General features: G+C 42.6%; 1 protein-coding gene across 1 annotated transcript; it reads right to left on the bottom strand.

The window, feature by feature from the left end:
* Nucleotides 1–3,824: 3,824 nt before the first annotated feature.
* LOC124269656 (ceramide kinase-like) lies at nucleotides 3,825–16,530 on the bottom strand. Its single transcript, XM_046704693.1, has 12 exons — nucleotides 15,987–16,530; nucleotides 15,505–15,732; nucleotides 14,110–14,232; nucleotides 13,674–13,737; nucleotides 8,874–9,013; nucleotides 8,608–8,682; nucleotides 8,304–8,453; nucleotides 7,119–7,209; nucleotides 6,764–6,801; nucleotides 6,190–6,380; nucleotides 4,419–4,588; nucleotides 3,825–4,330 (listed from the first exon to the last, which is right to left on the bottom strand). The coding sequence occupies exons 1-12, from the start codon at nucleotides 16,171–16,173 to the stop codon at nucleotides 4,279–4,281; spliced, it is 1,509 nt and encodes a 502-aa protein (XP_046560649.1). The 5' UTR covers nucleotides 16,174–16,530; the 3' UTR covers nucleotides 3,825–4,278.
* Nucleotides 16,531–20,140: the final 3,610 nt, after the last annotated feature.

Genomic DNA, 20,140 nt, shown 5'->3' with positions numbered 1-20,140 from the left:
GACTGCCACATGCACACAGTTATTGAATAGGTTCTTGTCAGTATATACAATAGTGTAACCGTACACAGTACTACAAGCTACATATTTAACATCCATTCTTTATGACTGCCACATGCACACAGTTATTGAATAGGTTCTTGTCAGTATATACAATAGTGTAACCGTACACAGTACTACAAGCTACATATTTAACATCCATTCTTTATGACTGCCACATGCACACAGTTGTTGAGTAGGTTCTTGTCAGTATATACAATAGTGTAACCGTACACAGTACTACAAGCTACATATTTAACATCCATTCTTTATGACTGCCACATGCACACAGTTATTGAATAGGTTCTTGTCAGTATATACAATAGTGTAACCGTACACAGTACTACAAGCTACATATTTAACATCCATTCTTTATGACTGCCACATGCACACAGTTATTGAATAGGTTCTTGTCAGTATATACAATAGTGTAACCGTACACAGTACTACAAGCTACATATTTAACATCCATTCTTTATGACTGCCACATGCACACAGTTATTGAATAGGTTCTTGTCAGTATATACAATAGTGTAACCGTACACACAGTACTAGCTACATATTTAACATCCATTCTTTATGACTGCCACATGCACACAGTTATTGAATAGGTTCTTGTCAGTATATACAATAGTGTAACCGTACACAGTACTACAAGCTACATATTTAACATCCATTCTTTATGACTGCCACATGCACACAGTTGTTGAGTAGGTTCTTGTCAGTATATACAATAGTGTAACCGTACACAGTACTACAAGCTACATATTTAACATCCATTCTTTATGACTGCCACATGCACACAGTTATTGAATAGGTTCTTGTCAGTATATACAATAGTGTAACCGTACACAGTACTACAAGCTACATATTTAACATCCATTCTTTATGACTGCCACATGCACACAGTTGTTGAGTAGGTTCTTGTCAGTATATACAATAGTGTAACCGTACACAGTACTACAAGCTACATATTTAACATCCATTCTTTATGACTGCCACATGCACACAGTTATTGAATAGGTTCTTGTCAGTATATACAATAGTGTAACCGTACACAGTACTAGCTACATATTTAACATCCATTCTTTATGACTGCCACATGCACACAGTTATTGAATAGGTTCTTGTCAGTATGTACAATAGTGTAACCGTACACAGTACTACAAGCTACATATTTAACATCCATTCTTTATGACTGCCACATGCACACAGTTGTTGAGTAGGTTCTTGTCAGTATATACAATAGTGTAACCGTACACAGTACTACAAGCTACATATTTAACATCCATTCTTTATGTCTGCCACATGCACACAGCTATTGGATAGGTTCTTGTCAGTATATACAATAGTGTAACCGTACACAGTAGTAGCTACATCATGCTTGATGTTTCAGCAAGGTGTATGTTCCTTCTGTGACCTGCATCACTTTGGAATGTCTTCTCACTTTGAGATCTCAAGCTCACGTTGACTGACAGGATTGTTCTCAGTCAGTTCGGAGAGTAGGTCGACATACAATAACGTTATGTTGCGTGAAGTTTACCTGTAGTTCATCTGCCTTGGTGTACGAGACTCTTACTCAGTGTCTTGAGGCTGGATCACTGCTTTGTAAAGGACATGACATGAATGATGGACTGATACACACCACACCGTGGCTTGCACGGATGAATGGACTGATACATACCACATCGTGACTTACACGTCTGTTCGGAGAGTAGGTCGACATACAATAACGTTATGTTGCGTGAAGTTGCATGTTTACCTGTAGTTCATCTGCCTTGGTGTACAAGACTCTTACTCAGTGTCTTGAGGCTGGATCACTGCTTTGTAAAGGACATGACATGGATGATGGACTGATACACACCACACCGTGGCTTGCACGAAGATATGGACTGATATCCACCAAACCGTGGCTTGCACGAAGGAATGGACTGATACACACCAAACCGTGGCTTGTGCGGATGGATGGACTGATACAGACCACACCGTGGCTTGCACAGGTTTAGGGCAGATACAGACCAAACCGTGGGTTGCACAGATGAATGGACAGATACACACCACACTGTGGCTTGCGCGGATGGATGGACAGATACACACCACACTGTGGCTTGCGCGGATGGATGGACAGATACACACCACACCGTGGCTTGCACAGATGAATGGACTGATACACACCACACCGTGGCTTGCACAGATGAATGGACTGATACACACCACACCGTGGCTTGCACAGATGAATGGACAGATACACACCACACTGTGGCTTGCACAGATGAATGGACAGATACACACCACACTGTGGCTTGCGCGGATGGATGGACTGATATATGACATTTTGACGCCATGCACTGGACTGATACGCTCCACGTGGCTTTAAGACTTCTACACACCACATCGTGATTTCAGCAGACTTAAGTATTGAGATTAATATGAAAGGTGTTTCTCTGCAATGGTATCCCTACGTGTAGTTTTAAGTGTTAGTAATCGTTAATCTTAAATGCCACATATGTGTAATATTAAATCAATACATGTGCTTACTTTCAAGATATTCAGAAACTGAATATTCAGTAATTACCGACGTTTAGTTCTATGTGTTGTGATTAAGTCGGAATGCCACCGAAGGCGATAATAGGTCACCTGTTGGGAGGCACTCCGTGATCTCACATAAACATCCCACTCACGATTCAGTTTGTTCAGTGAAGGAAAACAGTTAGTCACATAATGTAGCCTACATAAACTGATTGGCCATCTTGATAGTGTTCCTTCTAAAGAGCTCACGTGTGTACTGGCGCGTCTAAATATAGCAGTTATGAAATCTACTACTGAAGTACAAAAGAAAGTACATATCTGGTGTTTGGGGATTTTTTCCCAGAAACAACGTGAATATTTTGAAGTGTTTTGATTGTGACTTACAAGTAACAAACATTGTATACATTTTGCCAATACAAAACAAATATCCTTTGCAGTGATGAGCGTGGAAGATCATGAAAATTATGATTTTGTTAAATTTTAATTTAAATTTTGGTCTTAAGTAACCCATGCTTGTCGTAAGAGGAGACTAACGGGATCGGGTGGTCAGACTCGCTGACTTGGTTGACACATGTCATCGTATCCAACTTGTGTAGATCGATGCGCATGCTGTTGATAACTGGATTGTCTGGTCCAGACTCGATTATTTACAGACCGCCGCCATATAGCTGGAACACTGCTGAGTGCGGCGTAAAACTAACCTCACTCACTCCCGAGCTACATGACCTTGAGTGACCATCAGTAAGACAGTCTGCTGCAGCTGTTTTCAGCTCTGCCTTTTCAAGTTAGTCATGTTTATATCGTATGAAAGACCACAGTGCCATATACCACGGACTACCATAACACGGTTTCAAAGATACAACATCACGCTTACAGTTAATTTTATAACTCAAACAAGTCATGTACAAGTTTGGTAAGTACTTGTTTCGTAGATTCCAAATATGTGACAAATAAACACACAATATGGATAATTCACCAATGGGCATTTCATTAAGGATTTCTCAATAGAAGAAATTCTTTTTCTGATAGATTTGACATTTTACTGACCAACTTCTGTAGCGTATAATTGGCAAATACTATTTTGTTCCAAGAATTACGTGTACTGACTGTAAGGATGTTCATGCAATGTTCGTGTTTAGCTAATCATATCCTAGAATGTTTTGAAAGGTCGACAGCAATGTTCATGCTTTAAGAATGATGTCCAAGAATTTTGTGTAAGGACAACATGATAGAGTAAAGAAACACAACACAAGCCTTAATGATAAATCAATGTGTATGATGTTTTTTATAACAAGGATGTAACGGAAATATACAGGTCTTATTGCTTGAACACAGAGATTGTACAATCAGTATATACACAAGCGGTTTAGTAGCCGACATTAGTATCGCTGAATCTATCTAGAATGACTTGGGTTGTTACACATGCAAGATTACGTTCTCCTGTGGCAATGGTTCAAGTGACAACACTGACGTCACTTGTTGAAGCGGATTATCAAATAAATCGTTGGTGCAACAATTCGAAATACATCAGCATGAATACTCCATACTGAATATACCTTGATACATACAGGTGACATAGGCCGGTTCTACATTCTTACATTCACAGCTCACTATATTGCGACCAATAATGTTATGAAGTATATGCACTCGCTCCTGTCCATGTTACTCTCTGTCTGCCCCCGTGACAACCATGCTTTAGTCGTAGTAGAGATGTTACCAATACTCGTAGTCTGTGGCATAGAATTCTAGTAACCTTGACCGAACTCTGAAACATAGTAGAAGTTATGAAGACAATTACAGCGAGCATGCTAACTGCAGACATCTGTCTTTAAGAACATTGCTCAGAGTCTTACCTGACATCCATTGACTTGGACTTGGTGGGACGGAACTCTCCCTCGAAGCTGATGACGCGCTCAAGTTCATCTCTCTTCTCAGTCGCAGCCTGAGTCTCTTCTGTCTCCGACTCCACTACACGGAACCTGTATCCCTTCACATAGTGCTCCTCTATATGCTCTGCGTTGTACTGAAACAGCCATCACAACATCGGCTGACTTAGGTAATAGTATGTGCTATTGTGTGACTGAATGAAAGATAGTCACATTGTAGACCAATTGATGTAATGACAGGTTGGAAGAAAAAGAATCAACACTGCTTCAGTCAACTCACCACGCTATGGTTCATGCTCGTACTGATACAGACACTTTACCTAAGCTATTGGCCCCGCCTGTGTCAGTCAACTCACCACGCTATTGTTCATGCTCGTACTGATACAGACACTTTACCTAAGCTATTGGCCCCGTCTGTGTCAGTCAACTCACCACGCTATTGTTCATGCTCGTACTGATACAGACACTTTACCTAAGCTATTGGCCCCGTCTGTGTCAGTCAACTCACCACGCTATTGTTCATGCTCGTACTGATACAGACACTTTATGTAAGCTATTGGCCCCGCCTGTGTCAGTCAACTCACCACGCTATTGTTCATGCTCGTACTGATACAGACACTTTACCTAAGCTATTGGCCCCGTCTGTGTCAGTCAACTCACCACGCTATTGTTCATGCTCGTACTGATACAGACACTTTATGTAAGCTATTGGCCCCGCCTGTGTCAGTCAACTCACCACGCTATTGTTCATGCTCGTACTGATACAGACACTTTACCTAAGCTATTGGCCCCGTCTGTGTCAGTCAACTCACCACGCTATTGTTCATGCTCGTACTGATACAGACACTTTACCCTGCTATTGGCCCCGTCTGTTTCAGTCAACTCACCACGCTATTGTTCATGCTCGTACTGATACAGACACTTTACCTAAGCTATTGGCCCCGTCTGTGTCAGTCAACTCACCACGCTATTGTTCATGCTCGTACTGATACAGACACTTTACCTAAGCTATTGGCCCCGTCTGTGTCAGTCAACTCACCACGCTAGTGTTCATGCTCGTACTGATACAGACACTTTATGTAAGCTATTGGCCCCGCCTGTGTCAGTCAACTCACCGCGCTATTGTTCATGCTCGTACTGATACAGACACTTTACCTAAGCTATTGGCCCGCGTCTGTGTCAGTCAACTCACCACGCTAGTGTTCATGCTCGTACTGATACAGACACTTTATGTAAGCTATTGGCCCCGCCTGTGTCAGTCAACTCACCGCGCTATTGTTCATGCTCGTACTGATACAGACACTTTACCTAAGCTTATTGGCCCCGTCTGTGTCAGTCAACTCACCACGCTATTGTTCATGCTCGTACTGATACAGACACTTTACCTAAGCTATTGGCCCCGTCTGTCAACTCACCACGCTTCAGTCAACTCACCACGCTATTGTTCATGCTCGTACTGATACAGACACTTTACCTAAGCTATTGGCCCCGTCTGTGTCAGTCAACTCACCACGCTATTGTTCATGCTCGTACTGATACAGACATTTTACGTAAGCTATTGGCCCCGTCTGTGTCAGTCAACTCACCACGCTATTGTTCATGCTCGTACTGATACAGACACTTTATGTAAGCTATTGGCCCCGTCTGTGTCAGTCAACTCACCACGCTATTGTTCATGCTCGTACTGATACAGACACTTTATGTAAGCTATTGGCCCTGTCTGTGTCAGTCAACTCACCACCATATTGTTCATGTTCTGGAACTTGTACAGCCACTTCATGTAAGCTAGTGACCCTGTCTGTTTCTCCAGTAGCATGTTGATCCCGGCGCCTTGCTGGTTCATCTGCAGCTTGTCCTGGTCGGCCACTCGGTGGAAGCCAGCAAGCATTCCGTAAATGCCGGTATACGTGCCGGAAAACTTCATCCAACCTGGAGTAACAGTTGGTATGTCACAGTTAGGATACATACTTAACTGTATAACATGTCGCAAGTAAACTTGTCCAGCCCCCTAGACATTCCCATTTCAACAATGGGTCCATCGCGACAGATGATAGAATACATCATGGTTATAGATGTTGTCAAAGTGGTCTATTTGAGTGACATCATTATGTGGTCGTATACAAGGTGGAGTCAGTCTAGATCTTCAGTCCGCGACAATGCTATACATAATATTACATAAACATAATGAACGCATAGGCTGCTTACTACAGAATTTCCTGCCACATCAACCAACGGAGCCATGGTTTTAGATCTATCGCTTGATATAGGGCGTATGCAGTCTTTCCAAATAGTTTCCACTAACTACAATTTACCTTCTGAGTCAGCTCCTTTAGGCACATCTTCACCAGCGCTGCCATAGAACAGAAGAAATACATAATGTGAACCGTTGTTTGGCTAACAATAATTTAACTGGTGAAACAGTACGAAATGGCTGCCTTCATCTGTATTAGTCACAAATAAACCAGAAGGTCGCCAAACCTAATTTGAAAAGCATGTATTGTCAAATGAATGTATGACACTAATTGTATGCAACAACTTCATGTGGGGCAAAGTGACGATCTTTTTGGTATTTTGAATGCCCGAGATCTTAACATACGGTAGCTGGAAAAATAATCTGGGTTACCTTTTAAATTTGCGGAAATGTGAGTTATTCCATTTGGTTCTTACCGGACATCTTTGCTTGGTCTGGTTGCAGGCAGATACTCCCCCTCGACCTTGAACTCACGTTTCTTAGAGGCTATACTCTTCACCATACTCACTACAATAGAGGTCAAGGTAGGTTGATAGTAGACGTCATCACTGATATACAGGTGACGATATTTGTAAGACCATCATTATTCGCTCACGACGTCTTAATGTCAGAGAATCGGCAAACGAAAATCACCTTTCCTTATTCTGATGGTGACCTTATCCTTCGTTTGAAGCTGCCACTGACACCACATGCAAGCGAGTTTATTGAGTCTTCCTCAGAACAACATGTCGTCTTTGTTCAGCGCGCAAATTTCCCCTTTTCCAAAATGGCACGAACATATCTAGAATGCCCCTGACCGACTGCAGTTCCGAGATTCAAAAAACCTGTGGCAATTGTGGAAGTCACTTCACTTTTATTTGCACAAACAGTTTTTATCGGCTAAATACTATGTTAACCCTACTCTTCAAAGTTCAACATATTGATGTCTTGTGAAAATGAGCATGTAATTAGAAATGTTGCTGTATTCATATACTATACTATTTCTCATTTTGCGAATATAATTATAACGTAATTGTATTGAAATCATGCTACATGTACATCTATGCAATATGGTTGCTTTAAGTATGGTTTGATGATACATCCTTGTTTGATATTGTGTAATTTATTTATCTATTTTATATGGACCAATATTGTGCTATGGGCCGATGGCCTACATTTGTGCAAATAACTGTGAAATGGAATTGTCTTACAACCTTTATGCGTACAAACAACTCTGTGCTTGAATTATCTTTAATTGAGGACATTCATAAACTAACATCTCTGGCTTGCTGCTGTCATGTTTGCACACACAGCAACAGTGACATGTTCTTAAGGCGTATTAACAGAAACAATTATTTGGTTTATAGATCACTTTCATGCGCAACCAGGTTTGCAATCCATCAGTTTCTAACGACCGAAAATTGTAACAAATTTACACTTAAATGCATTTGTAACAATTTTACCGTAAAGTATTACTGAATACGTATTGAATAGAATATCCTCAATCATTGCACTACATAAACTGAAGGTGAATTTTCAACTTCTACTGGATATTTGCCTGATACTTTAAACAGAGAATCCCTACACGTTTTAAATGTAATATCCATATGGTATGTACTCACCTTGGTAACGAAGCGTCTTGAGCCAGCGACTGTCGTCCGTCTTAATCAGCAGGTCAGACCAGAATCCATAGGCAAGGGCAACACCAGCATATCCTATCAGGGAGCCAGGGTATTCGTGAACACTGATGACATTCATGTAGTGTTTCTTCCCTGAAACGACAAAGATTGAAAGGACAGTAACCGCATGTTTTACTAACATACTCTCTCGAGAGAGAGACATAAAGGCAGCGACGGTTGTTATGGGTGGGCTAACCGTTTCATACAGCTACATGAAGCTATGAGGCAGGACCTCAGTGATTCTCACCTCTGACGGCTACCAGTGCCGCTGTCTCCAAGTCCGTGCATCCGTGACACGCCATAGAGATTCCATTGCCTGTTCCTGGAGGGAATTGAATACCATGTGGTTAGCATTAACAAGGTAGATTCTTGTTAATAAATCTTCAGGTCAGGAAGAGACACGTGTGTATTTATTGCAATATGTTGTCATCTTCTGATACCATCAACCATTTTTTTCAGTATGAGTAATGATCGCAGTTTGTATTCGAAATGTTTGATAACATACATACTGACCTGTAGGTAGAGTGCCAAGTGCGAAAGGTAAAGGTTTCAGTTCTGCATCTGGGTCATCAAGGTCTACCCCCTCGTTATAGCGGGGGATTAACGTATGTAGAACCTCTTGGAACAACCCATCGCCCCCGGACACAATCAACCTAAGGAAAGTAACACAGAGCTGTAGCAAACAAAAGTAGTAGTGAGGAGAGGTGGACACGGTCGAAGCAATGGAGGCAGTATTACCGTGGACAGTAATAAACACAAAAGAGGCCACAGTCGAAGCAAGTGAGTGAACAGATGAAATGGTTCCGAGCACAGAAGCAGTAACAGTGGTTAGAGATGGAGCAGTCCTAGTCACAGAAGCAGGCACAATAGTGGATAGATGGAGCAGTCCTAGTCACAGAAGCAGGTACAATAGTGGAGAGATGGAGCAGTCCTAGTCACAGAAGCAGTAACATTAGTGGAGAGATGGAGCAGTCCTAATCACAGAAGCAGGTACTATGGGGAAAGATGGGACAGTCCTAGTCACAGAAGCAGTAACATTAGCGGAGAGATGGGACAGTCCTAGTCACAGAAGCAGGTACAATAGTGGAGAGATGAAGCAGTCCTAGTCACAGAAGCAGTAACATTAGTGGAGAGATGGGACAGTCCTAGTCACAGAAGCAGTAACATTAGTGGAGAGATGAAGCAGTCCTAGTCACAGAAGCAGTAACATTAGTGGAGAGATGAAGCAGTCCTAGTCACAGAAGCAGTAACATTGGTGGAGAGATGGAACAGTCCTAGTCACAGAAGCAGTAACATTAGTGGATAGATGAAGCAGTTTTAGTCACAGAAGCAGTAACATTAGTGGAGAGATGAAGCAGTCCTAGTCACAGAAGCAGTAACATAAGTGGAGAGATGAAGCAGTCTTAGTCACAGAGGCAGTAACATTAGTGGAGAGATGAAGCAGTCCTAGTCACAGAAGCAGTAACATTAGTGGAGAGATGAAGCAGTCCTAGTCACAGAAGTAGTAACATTAGTGGAGAGATGAAGCAGTCCTAGTCACAGAAGCAGTAACATTAGTGGAGAGATGGAGCAGTCCTAGTCACAGAAGCAGTAACATTGGTGGAGAGATGGAACAGTCCTAGTCACAGAAGCAGTAACATAAGTGGAGAGATGAAGCAGTCTTAGTCACAGAGGCAGTAACATTAGTGGAGAGATGAAGCAGTCCTAGTCACAGAAGCAGTAACATTAGTGGAGAGATGAAGCAGTCTTAGTCACAGAAGCAGTAACATTAGTGGAGAGATGAAGCAGTCCTAGTCACAGAAGCAATAACATTAGTGGAGAGATGGAGCAGTCTTAGTCACAGAAGCAGTAACATTAGTGGAGAGATGAAGCAGTCCTAGTCACAGAAGCAGTAACATTAGTGGAGAGATGAAGCAGTCCTAGTCACAGAAGCAGTAACATTAGTGGAGAGATGAAGCAGTCCTAGTCACAGAAGCAGTAACATTAGTGGAGAGATGGAGCAGTCCTAGTCACAGAAGCAGTAACATTGGTGGAGAGATGGAACAGTCCTAGTCACAGAAGCAGTAACATAAGTGGAGAGATGAAGCAGTCTTAGTCACAGAGGCAGTAACATTAGTGGAGAGATGAAGCAGTCCTAGTCACAGAAGCAGTAACATTAGTGGAGAGATGAAGCAGTCCTAGTCACAGAAGCAGTAACATTAGTGGAGAGATGAAGCAGTCCTAGTCACAGAAGCAGTATCATTAGTGGAGAGATGGAGCAGTCTTAGTCACAGAAGCAGTAACATTAGTGGATAGATGAAGCAGTCCTAGTCACAGAAGCAGTAAGATTAGTGGAGAGATGAAGCAGTCTTAGTCACAGAAGCAGTAACACTAGTGGTAAGATAAAGCAGTCCTAGTCACAGAAGCAGTAACATGAGTAGTGAGATGAAGCAATCCTAGTCACAGAAGCAGTAACATTAGTGGAGAGATGAAGCAGTCCTAGTCACAGAAGCAGTAACATTAGTGGAGAGATGAAACAGTCCTAGTCACAGAAGCAGTAACATTAGTGGAGAGTTGGAGCAGTCCTAGTGACAGAAGCAGTAACATTAGTGGTAAGATGAAGCAGTCCTAGTCACAGAAGCAGTAACATTGGTGGAGAGATGGAACAGTCCTAGTCACAGAAGCAGTAACATTAGTGGATAGATGAAGCAGTCTTAGTCACAGAGGCAGTAACATTAGTGGAGAGATGAAGCAGTCCTAGTCACAGAAGCAGTAACATTAGTGGAGAGATGAAGCAGTTCTAGTCACAGACGCAGTAACATTAGTAGAGAGATGGAGCAGTCCTAGTCACAGAAGCAGTAACATTGGTGGAGAGATGGAACAGTCCTAGTCACATAAGCAGTAACATTAGTGGAGAGATGAAGCAGTCCTAGTCACAGAAGCAGTAACATTAGTGGAGAGATGAAGCAGTCTTAGTCACAGAAGCAGTAACATTAGTGGAGAGATGAAGCAGTCTTAGTCACAGAAGCAGTAACATTAGTGGTAAGATAAAGCAGTCCTAGTCACAGAAGCAGTAACATGAGTAGTGAGATGAAGCAATCCTAGTCACAGAAGCAGTATCATTAGTGGAGAGATGAAGCAGTCCTAGTCACAGAAGCAGTAACATTAGTGGAGAGATGAAGCAGTCCTAGTCACAGGAGCAGTAACATTAGTGGAGAGATGGAGCAGTCCTAGTCACAGAAGCAGTAACATTAGTGGAGAGATGAAGCAGTCTTAGTCACAGAAGCAGTAACATTAGTGGTAAGATGAAGCAGTCCTAGTCACAGAAGCAGTAACATTAGTGGAGAGATGGAGCAGTCCTAGTCACAGAAGCAGTAACATTAGTGGAGAGATGAAGCAGTCTTAGTCACAGAAGCAGTAACATTAGTGGTAAGATGAAGCAGTCCTAGTCACAGAAGCAGTAACATTAGTGGAGAGATGAAGCAGTCCTAGTCACAGAAGCAGTAACATTAGTGGAGAGATGAAGCAGTCCTAGTCACAGAAGCAGTAACATTAGTGGAGAGATGGAGCAGTCCTAGTCACAGAAGCAGTAACATTGGTGGAGAGATGGAACAGTCCTAGTCACAGAAGCAGTAACATAAGTGGAGAGATGAAGCAGTCTTAGTCACAGAGGCAGTAACATTAGTGGAGAGATGAAGCAGTCCTAGTCACAGAAGCAGTAACATTAGTGGAGAGATGAAGCAGTCTTAGTCACAGAAGCAGTAACATTAGTGGAGAGATGAAGCAGTCCTAGTCACAGAAGCAGTATCATTAGTGGAGAGATGGAGCAGTCTTAGTCACAGAAGCAGTAACATTAGTGGAGAGATGAAGCAGTCCTAGTCACAGAAGCAGTAAGATTAGTGGAGAGATGAAGCAGTCTTAGTCACAGAAGCAGTAACACTAGTGGTAAGATAAAGCAGTCCTAGTCACAGAAGCAGTAACATGAGTAGTGAGATGAAGCAATCCTAGTCACAGAAGCAGTAACATTAGTGGAGAGATGAAGCAGTCCTAGTCACAGAAGCAGTAACATTAGTGGAGAGATGAAACAGTCCTAGTCACAGAAGCAGTAACATTAGTGGAGAGTTGGAGCAGTCCTAGTGACAGAAGCAGTAACATTAGTGGTAAGATGAAGCAGTCCTAGTCACAGAAGCAGTAACATTGGTGGAGAGATGGAACAGTCCTAGTCACAGAAGCAGTAACATTAGTGGATAGATGAAGCAGTCTTAGTCACAGAGGCAGTAACATTAGTGGAGAGATGAAGCAGTCCTAGTCACAGAAGCAGTAACATTAGTGGAGAGATGAAGCAGTTCTAGTCACAGACGCAGTAACATTAGTAGAGAGATGGAGCAGTCCTAGTCACAGAAGCAGTAACATTGGTGGAGAGATGGAACAGTCCTAGTCACATAAGCAGTAACATTAGTGGAGAGATGAAGCAGTCCTAGTCACAGAAGCAGTAACATTAGTGGAGAGATGAAGCAGTCTTAGTCACAGAAGCAGTAACATTAGTGGAGAGATGAAGCAGTCTTAGTCACAGAAGCAGTAACATTAGTGGTAAGATAAAGCAGTCCTAGTCACAGAAGCAGTAACATGAGTAGTGAGATGAAGCAATCCTAGTCACAGAAGCAGTATCATTAGTGGAGAGATGAAGCAGTCCTAGTCACAGAAGCAGTAACATTAGTGGAGAGATGAAGCAGTCCTAGTCACAGGAGCAGTAACATTAGTGGAGAGATGGAGCAGTCCTAGTCACAGAAGTAGTAACATTAGTGGAGAGATGAAGCAGTCTTAGTCACAGAAGCAGTAACATTAGTGGAGAGATGAAGCAGTCCTAGTCACAGAAGCAGTAACATTAGTGGAGAGATGAAGCAGTCCTTAGTCACAGAAGCAGTAACATTAGTGGAGAGATGAAGCAGTCTTAGTCACAGAGGCAGTAACATTAGTGGAGAGATGGAGCAGTCTTAGTCACAGAACCAGAGTAATATTTGTGGAGAGATGAAGCAGTCCTAGTCACAGAAGCAGGTACAATAGTGGAGAGATGAAGCAGTCCTAGTCACAGAAGCAGGTACAATGGGGAAAGATGGGGCGATCGTTTTCCACTGAGGCTGTAGCAATATCAAATCTTGAAATTATTGTCCTTAAAATTTTGCGCAAACCACCACGAGGCATCCCCAGAAAAAAACACATTTACAAGCACGTATTGCTATAACACTAACAAGGCTCTACCCACCAGGCTACACCGCACATTATAAACATGGTTTTCCTTTCTGTATTCTAAATCAAAATCGATGTCAAACTTACCCGTCCACGTTGGAGAAGTCATATGTTTTAGCTATTTCTTCTGCATGGCGGAATCGTTCTGTGACTAGAAGGTAGGCGTATGATATAGTACATGTATTTGAGAAGTTGTACATCAACGGAGAACAGAGAAGTTAGATTGAGGAATTTATCTGAATGTGTGCAATGATTTCAGTGTATCAGTATGTACAGGTGACCGACAAAATATGCGATGTGTAGGTAAGTTGTAGTAGGTAATGCACTAAATGTGGCGCACACACACACGCACGCGCGCGCGCGGTATATATATATATATATATATATATATATATATATATATATATATATATATATATATATATATATATATATATATATATATATATCACACATATATATATATATATCCTCATATATACTATGCGTAGATGTGTTTTACAATAATGAAAGTAATACTTACTTATAAGCTTGGCGTCAATTCCCGCCAGTTCAAAAAGTGGTCGAACAATAGCCTCGTACAGCTTTGCTCCTTTCTTCTGTCCCCCGATGGGGTTCACCAGAGTCAGCAGACATTTGGGGCGACCTGGCCGAATAAGACATGTAGCTTTGCAGGATTTAGGAGAGAGCCACATCATCAGCCAACGATTAATAAATATATGATTTCTATAAAGAAAGAACCATTCTTTACGGTTTCCTAGACAGAAACATTTGTTTCTTCAGGTGTCCTGACTCTACCTAACAGGTACGAAAGTATCCGCTAAACTGTCCAGTCATTCCTTCAGCTGTCCCGCCTGTACTCACCATGACCAGTTTTATCTGCTACACTGTCCAGCCATTCCTTCAGCTGTCCCGCCTGTACTCACCATGACCAGTTTTATCAGCTACACTGTCCAGCGATTCCTTCAGCTGTCCCGACTGTACTCACCATGACAAGTTTTATCTGCTACACTGTCCAGCCAGTCCTTCAGCTGTCCCGCCTGTACTCACCATGACCAGTTTTATCCGCTACACTGTCCAGCCATTCCTTCAGTTGTCCCGCCTGTACTCACCATGACCAGTTTTATCCGCTACACTGTCCAGCCAGTCCTTCAGTTGTCCCGACTGTACTCACCATGACAAGTTTTATCTGCTACACTGTCCAGCCATTCCTTCAGTTGTCCCGCCTGTACTCACCATGACCAGTTTTATCCGCTACACTGTCCAGCCATTCCTTCAGTTGTCCCGCATGTACTCACCATGACCAGTTTTATCAGCTACACTGTCCAGCCATTCCTTCAGCTGTCCCGCCTGTACTCACCATGACCAGTTTTATCCGCTACACTGTCCAGCCAGTCCTTCAGCTGTCCCGCCTGTACTCACCATGACCAGTTTTATCCGCTACACTGTCCAGCGATTCCTTCAGTTGTCCCGCCTGTACTCACCATGACCAGTTTTATCTGCTACACTGTCCAGCCATTCCTTCAGCTGTCCCGACTGTACTCACCATGACCAGTTTTATCAGCTACACTGTCCAGCCATTCCTTCAGCTGTCCCGCCTGTACTCACCATGACCAGTTTTATCTGCTACACTGTCCAGCCATTCCTTCAGCTGTCCCGACTGTACTCACCATGACCAGTTTTATCCGCTACACTGTCCAGCCAGTCCTTCAGCTGTCCCGCCTGTACTCACCATGACCAGTTTTATCCGCTACACTGTCCAGCGATTCCTTCAGTTGTCCCGCCTGTACTCACCATGACCAGTTTTATCTGCTACACTGTCCAGCCATTCCTTCAGCTGTCCCGACTGTACTCACCATGACCAGTTTTACCTGCTACACTGTCCAGCCATTCCTTCAGCTGTCCCGCCTGTACTCACCACGACCAGTTTTATCTGCTACACTGTCCAGCCATTCCTTCAGCTGTCCCGCCTCTCCGATAAACGTAACGTGTTTGTGTCTGAGGATGTTGATCTTCTGATGTTCTATGTAATGTAGGGTAAATCTGTCCTCCTCCGGCGCCACTCCCACCCTCGCCTTCACGCCCGGCCCCCGGGAGAGCCCACCCAAGTAGGCAGTGATGACGTCATCCCAGTCGACATGACAGTCTAAAATACAACCAATTTCACTGTTGCATCTCCTAATTTCAGATGATGATTTGAGTCCAGACATTTATGAACACAAATTTTATCTTGCCAACAGCAATACAAAGTCTCATAATTATTATCACCGTGTATAATACGTCTATAGGGTTGTCTGTATTTATGAGCACGGCATAAGTGGAGCATTAAGTGACACCCTGACTCGACTGTAGAAAAGCTACAGTTTGATAACATGAATAAAAAATTAAAGATTGCCTGACCTGTAGTTTGACCTTGACCTTTCCAGGTGAGACCAGAGTCGATCAGCTCCAGCCTTACAGTTCTCCCCGACAGTGTAAATTCTCCCGCCAACCGTACACCCAGAGGTATCTCTTTGATGTCAGTAACGACAGTAGCGTTGTTGGTTTCTGTGACACCAGACGCCATGTTGGGCTGATCACTGTACATGTCAGTGAAATAATTTCTGGTATTTGACGGTTTCCTTCCGCCTTAATTCTGTTCTGTATCCCGACCTGCCGACACAGTGAGCGGTATAGTCCACAGGCGTTGTTGAATACCCTCGCAGCTGTAGAACAGGAGCAGCTGTAGAACAGGGTGAGGGTATATATTCCAGGAGGCTGGGCTACTGTGCGGCCGTGCCAGTCAGGAGCGGACTAGTGATATCATATTTTCATACCATTTGTTGTGATCCTTGTCATGTACACACGCCGAGACGAAAATACTTTATACCAGCCCGCAGTGCCCTCCCTGGCCGGCGATCGTCACTGACCTAGATAGGGGTACAGCCAGATAAGAGGAGAGAGTTTATATGCGGGTGTATACCTGCCGACCTGTGACTCACTCATACATGTGTGTTCAACGTTCCATGTACGAATACAAGTACATGTACATGCAATTGTGGTTACTGCAAATATTTTCAAACATAACCTTTTCGCGCGAATGTGATACATGTGCGTGTTCTGTAGATGCTGTTTGGACTAATTGTTCTGTGTGTCACAAGACAATACACAGTTGGTCCTGTCCAAATCGCCAGGACTCTATAGCCTTTGTACAGTTGTCAAAACGCATGCCCACAGGGTAACTAGCTCAGAGTTAAGACGAGGAATGTTTTCTTTTAAACATATTTTATTCATTCAAGAAGAGGATTGGGCACAAGTTATCCAATTTAGAAAAGCCCTCTCCGGATAATTACACAATTCATTTTACAACAAAGTACACAAGTGACAGACATAGGCTAGGATATGTACAACAGATGTTAACTGAGAAAGCGTTTTGTTTGAGAGATATAGATATGTACATATTTGAAAACATTCTGGTTTTCAGTGATTGAGAGACCTGCATTGCCATGTAAGATAAGATTAATATCAATCAGTGTTCTATTTTTGACAATTTGTTCTAAAGATTTTAACAGTTTATGTATCTGAATAGTATACAATGGACATTCAAGAAAGTAATGAAAAACATTCTCATATCTATGGCCACATTGACATGATGCGTCATTTTTTACATTTATTCTCTATAAGTCATAATTAAGTGTACTCGACGAGGAATATGTCAAGTCCAAACTTCTTTTGGTTGGTTCTACAATATACACATTACAATACCTAACCGAGAATTCAGTCAAGGGGAGGTTCCAACTCTGCTCTGATGAAGCAAGTCCAGCAAGCAAGTGTATCATACTCACAGCTGTAAATACAGGTACAGTTAACATGTAGACAAATATATTGTCAAGGACAACACTGGGCAGATAGAGACAAATGACGTTTGCTTATATAGATCTTATTGAGGTGATGACAAAACCGCCGGGGGGTAACCGATTAAGGTTATAAATGTCATATGTAATTGTCTGTGAAACATCCGGGGAGATAATAACACCCAGCTCTAAATAGAAATTGCCTTATACGGGGAACGTCCAAAAGTCATTCAGCCTAGCTCAATGAGCATCACCGGAACAATAGAAATTGAACGGTTAAATGAATTAACCCATTTTGACTTGTCGGCGACATGCGTCCCAAGGAGGAACACCCTTCTCTCATGCACCCCGAGGCGGGCTAGGTCTGCTGAAATGCCAGACGGCGAAGGCGACCTTTATAAGCACCTAATATCATCATCATCGTCATTATCGTCATCATCATCGGCTGTGACACAGTTGATGGCTGTCTGACATGTACTACACCATGTGATAACCAAAAAGATATGAAACTCAACAATGTACAAGAGTGAAGTAGTCCAAAAGCTACAATCTTAAAAGATGAATACATTATCAAATTAGAGTCACTGTGACACAGTGAACACAACTGTAAGTGTATTGGGGCGATCTCCATCTCTATGCAACATGTATATACTGGTTACAGTTAATGGGCACCTGTCTCGTTGCCACTTCAGGGGCGTGATTGGCAAGGTCGGAGTCTTGTTTCGCGATCAAAGTCTTTAAAACTGAGCCATGAGCATTAAAATTATAATGCTAACATTTACTTATCATTTCATATCTTCCATTTCAAGAGGCCATATTATGCAAATAATTATGTTTTGTTCTTGGACGAGGTTATTGAGGTATTACGGGGAAGTCCTGCTGTAAATCAACTAAGCGAGTTGTTAACTTACGTGAAATGCGTATCATACACTATTTAAAACAAAATGCAGCACGAACATACACAGAGTGTCATCCATGGATCTGATCAAGTGAATAATCTCCGCGTTATAACGGGGCGAACATGCGTGATACAATTCCTGGATTCCAAGCTGGTTTTAGAAAGAAAGGTTCCTCCTTAAATGATATATTTACACTTAATGCACTTATCCCGAAGACTCACGATGAAAGCCATTCTCTTCCCACAGAGGTTACTCCTGTCATATCTTCCTACGTAACCTCTGTTCTAATACGGCCATATTTCCCGGTGCTCGTAAAATCCCCCTAGCGGCAAAATATCGCAACACGAATTATCTCCCTTCTTTCTATCCAATCAGAACACATGTTACATCGACTTAGATTCAACTTTACCATACCTGTCAACTCTCACGCATTTGGCGTGAGTCTCACGCTTTATTGACAAATGTCACGCTCTCACGCCTCCAAATAATAATCTCACGCATATCTGGTGCCAAAAATAATTTCAAAATTAATACGCATTTTCGTTCGTTTTTGCGTAAAGTTGAACATTGAAAGAACGCCTGAATGAACGAAGTACTAAAACGATGTTTATGCGAATGATTCGGCTTATTATTATTTATTAGCATGCATCTTTTAGTGTCAAAAAAATTGCCACCATAAGGCTCCAAATGCTCCTGAAAATCACTAAACTTCGCCCCCCAGATACCCCCCACCAGGGCGTCGCCCTCGACATGTACCCGGCTGGACCCCGGCTTATTTTTTTCAGTCTTACTCCAAACCATCTTTAGGGGTTGACAGCTCTGCTTTACTAACACAAGCAAATGTGGGGCCACAAATATCCCCCCATCTGCCGGGGACTTGTGTTGATGTTACACACAAGACGTTTAATGGCTAGCTTGTCCGTTGTCAACGAGGGCGATGGAGACGCCACTGATCCGCCGTAACATGACTGAGTTCTGTCTAGAAGAAACGTTTGCGCATCGTGCAGGGGAAGAAGTTTAGTTTTCTCGAAGCATACGGAAATTACCGAGGCCTTGCGAATGATCACTTTTGAAACAACGTCGCTGATTGCACAACTAAATCTGATTGCCTCCAATCACGAGTCTTGAACGCTCACACCATGAAAGGGCCGTATTAGAACAGAGGTTACGTAGGAAGATATGACAGGAGTAACCTCTGTGGGAAGAGAATGGATGAAAGCATACATTGTAGGTAGCACTTTTAGATTTCAGTGCATGGTTCTAAGATAATGGAAATGTCTATTTAAGTAGCCGGATTACGAGGGACACTGTTCACTTTTCTCACTTGTTTCATTAGATATACTATTAAAAAAAGAAAACTATAACCAAGAGACTTGTTGCGAAAATGTTATATTTTCAAACATTTATAACTCGTCCACAAATAGACTTTAGGAAATGAATTTTTGCATCCATTTATATCTATGACTCTCTTAAGGTAGCCAAATGCCTCGTCATCTAATTAGTGACGCACATGAATGGATTAACGAGATTCACACTGTCCATATCTGTAATCAAGTGGATAATTTTAGATAACGGAGACGTTGAACGCGATGGTGACGACGTAGCACGGTCCCGACGTCGGGTCTCCAGGCTCTCAGTCCAATCTCTCTCAACCTGTTCCGTACAGTTTGACCGGATATCCTGCGAAGTCCAGGCACCCTGGCTGCTGTGCTTTCACCCGTGGCAGTACGATCACGCAAATGTAGTACCCGGATGTACCGATCTTGGGCTGCAGTGGAGACTCGAGGTCTGCCTGTACGGGGAGGGTAATTTGTTATACCTG

This window comes from Haliotis rubra, unplaced genomic scaffold, assembly GCF_003918875.1.
Source record: "Haliotis rubra isolate DU_JTF1 unplaced genomic scaffold, ASM391887v1 Scf1460, whole genome shotgun sequence".
In the NCBI taxonomy this organism is placed as follows: Eukaryota; Metazoa; Mollusca; class Gastropoda; order Lepetellida; family Haliotidae; genus Haliotis; species Haliotis rubra.
Note: the sequence above shows the minus strand (reverse complement) of the source record. Positions and strands in the feature narration are given on the sequence as shown.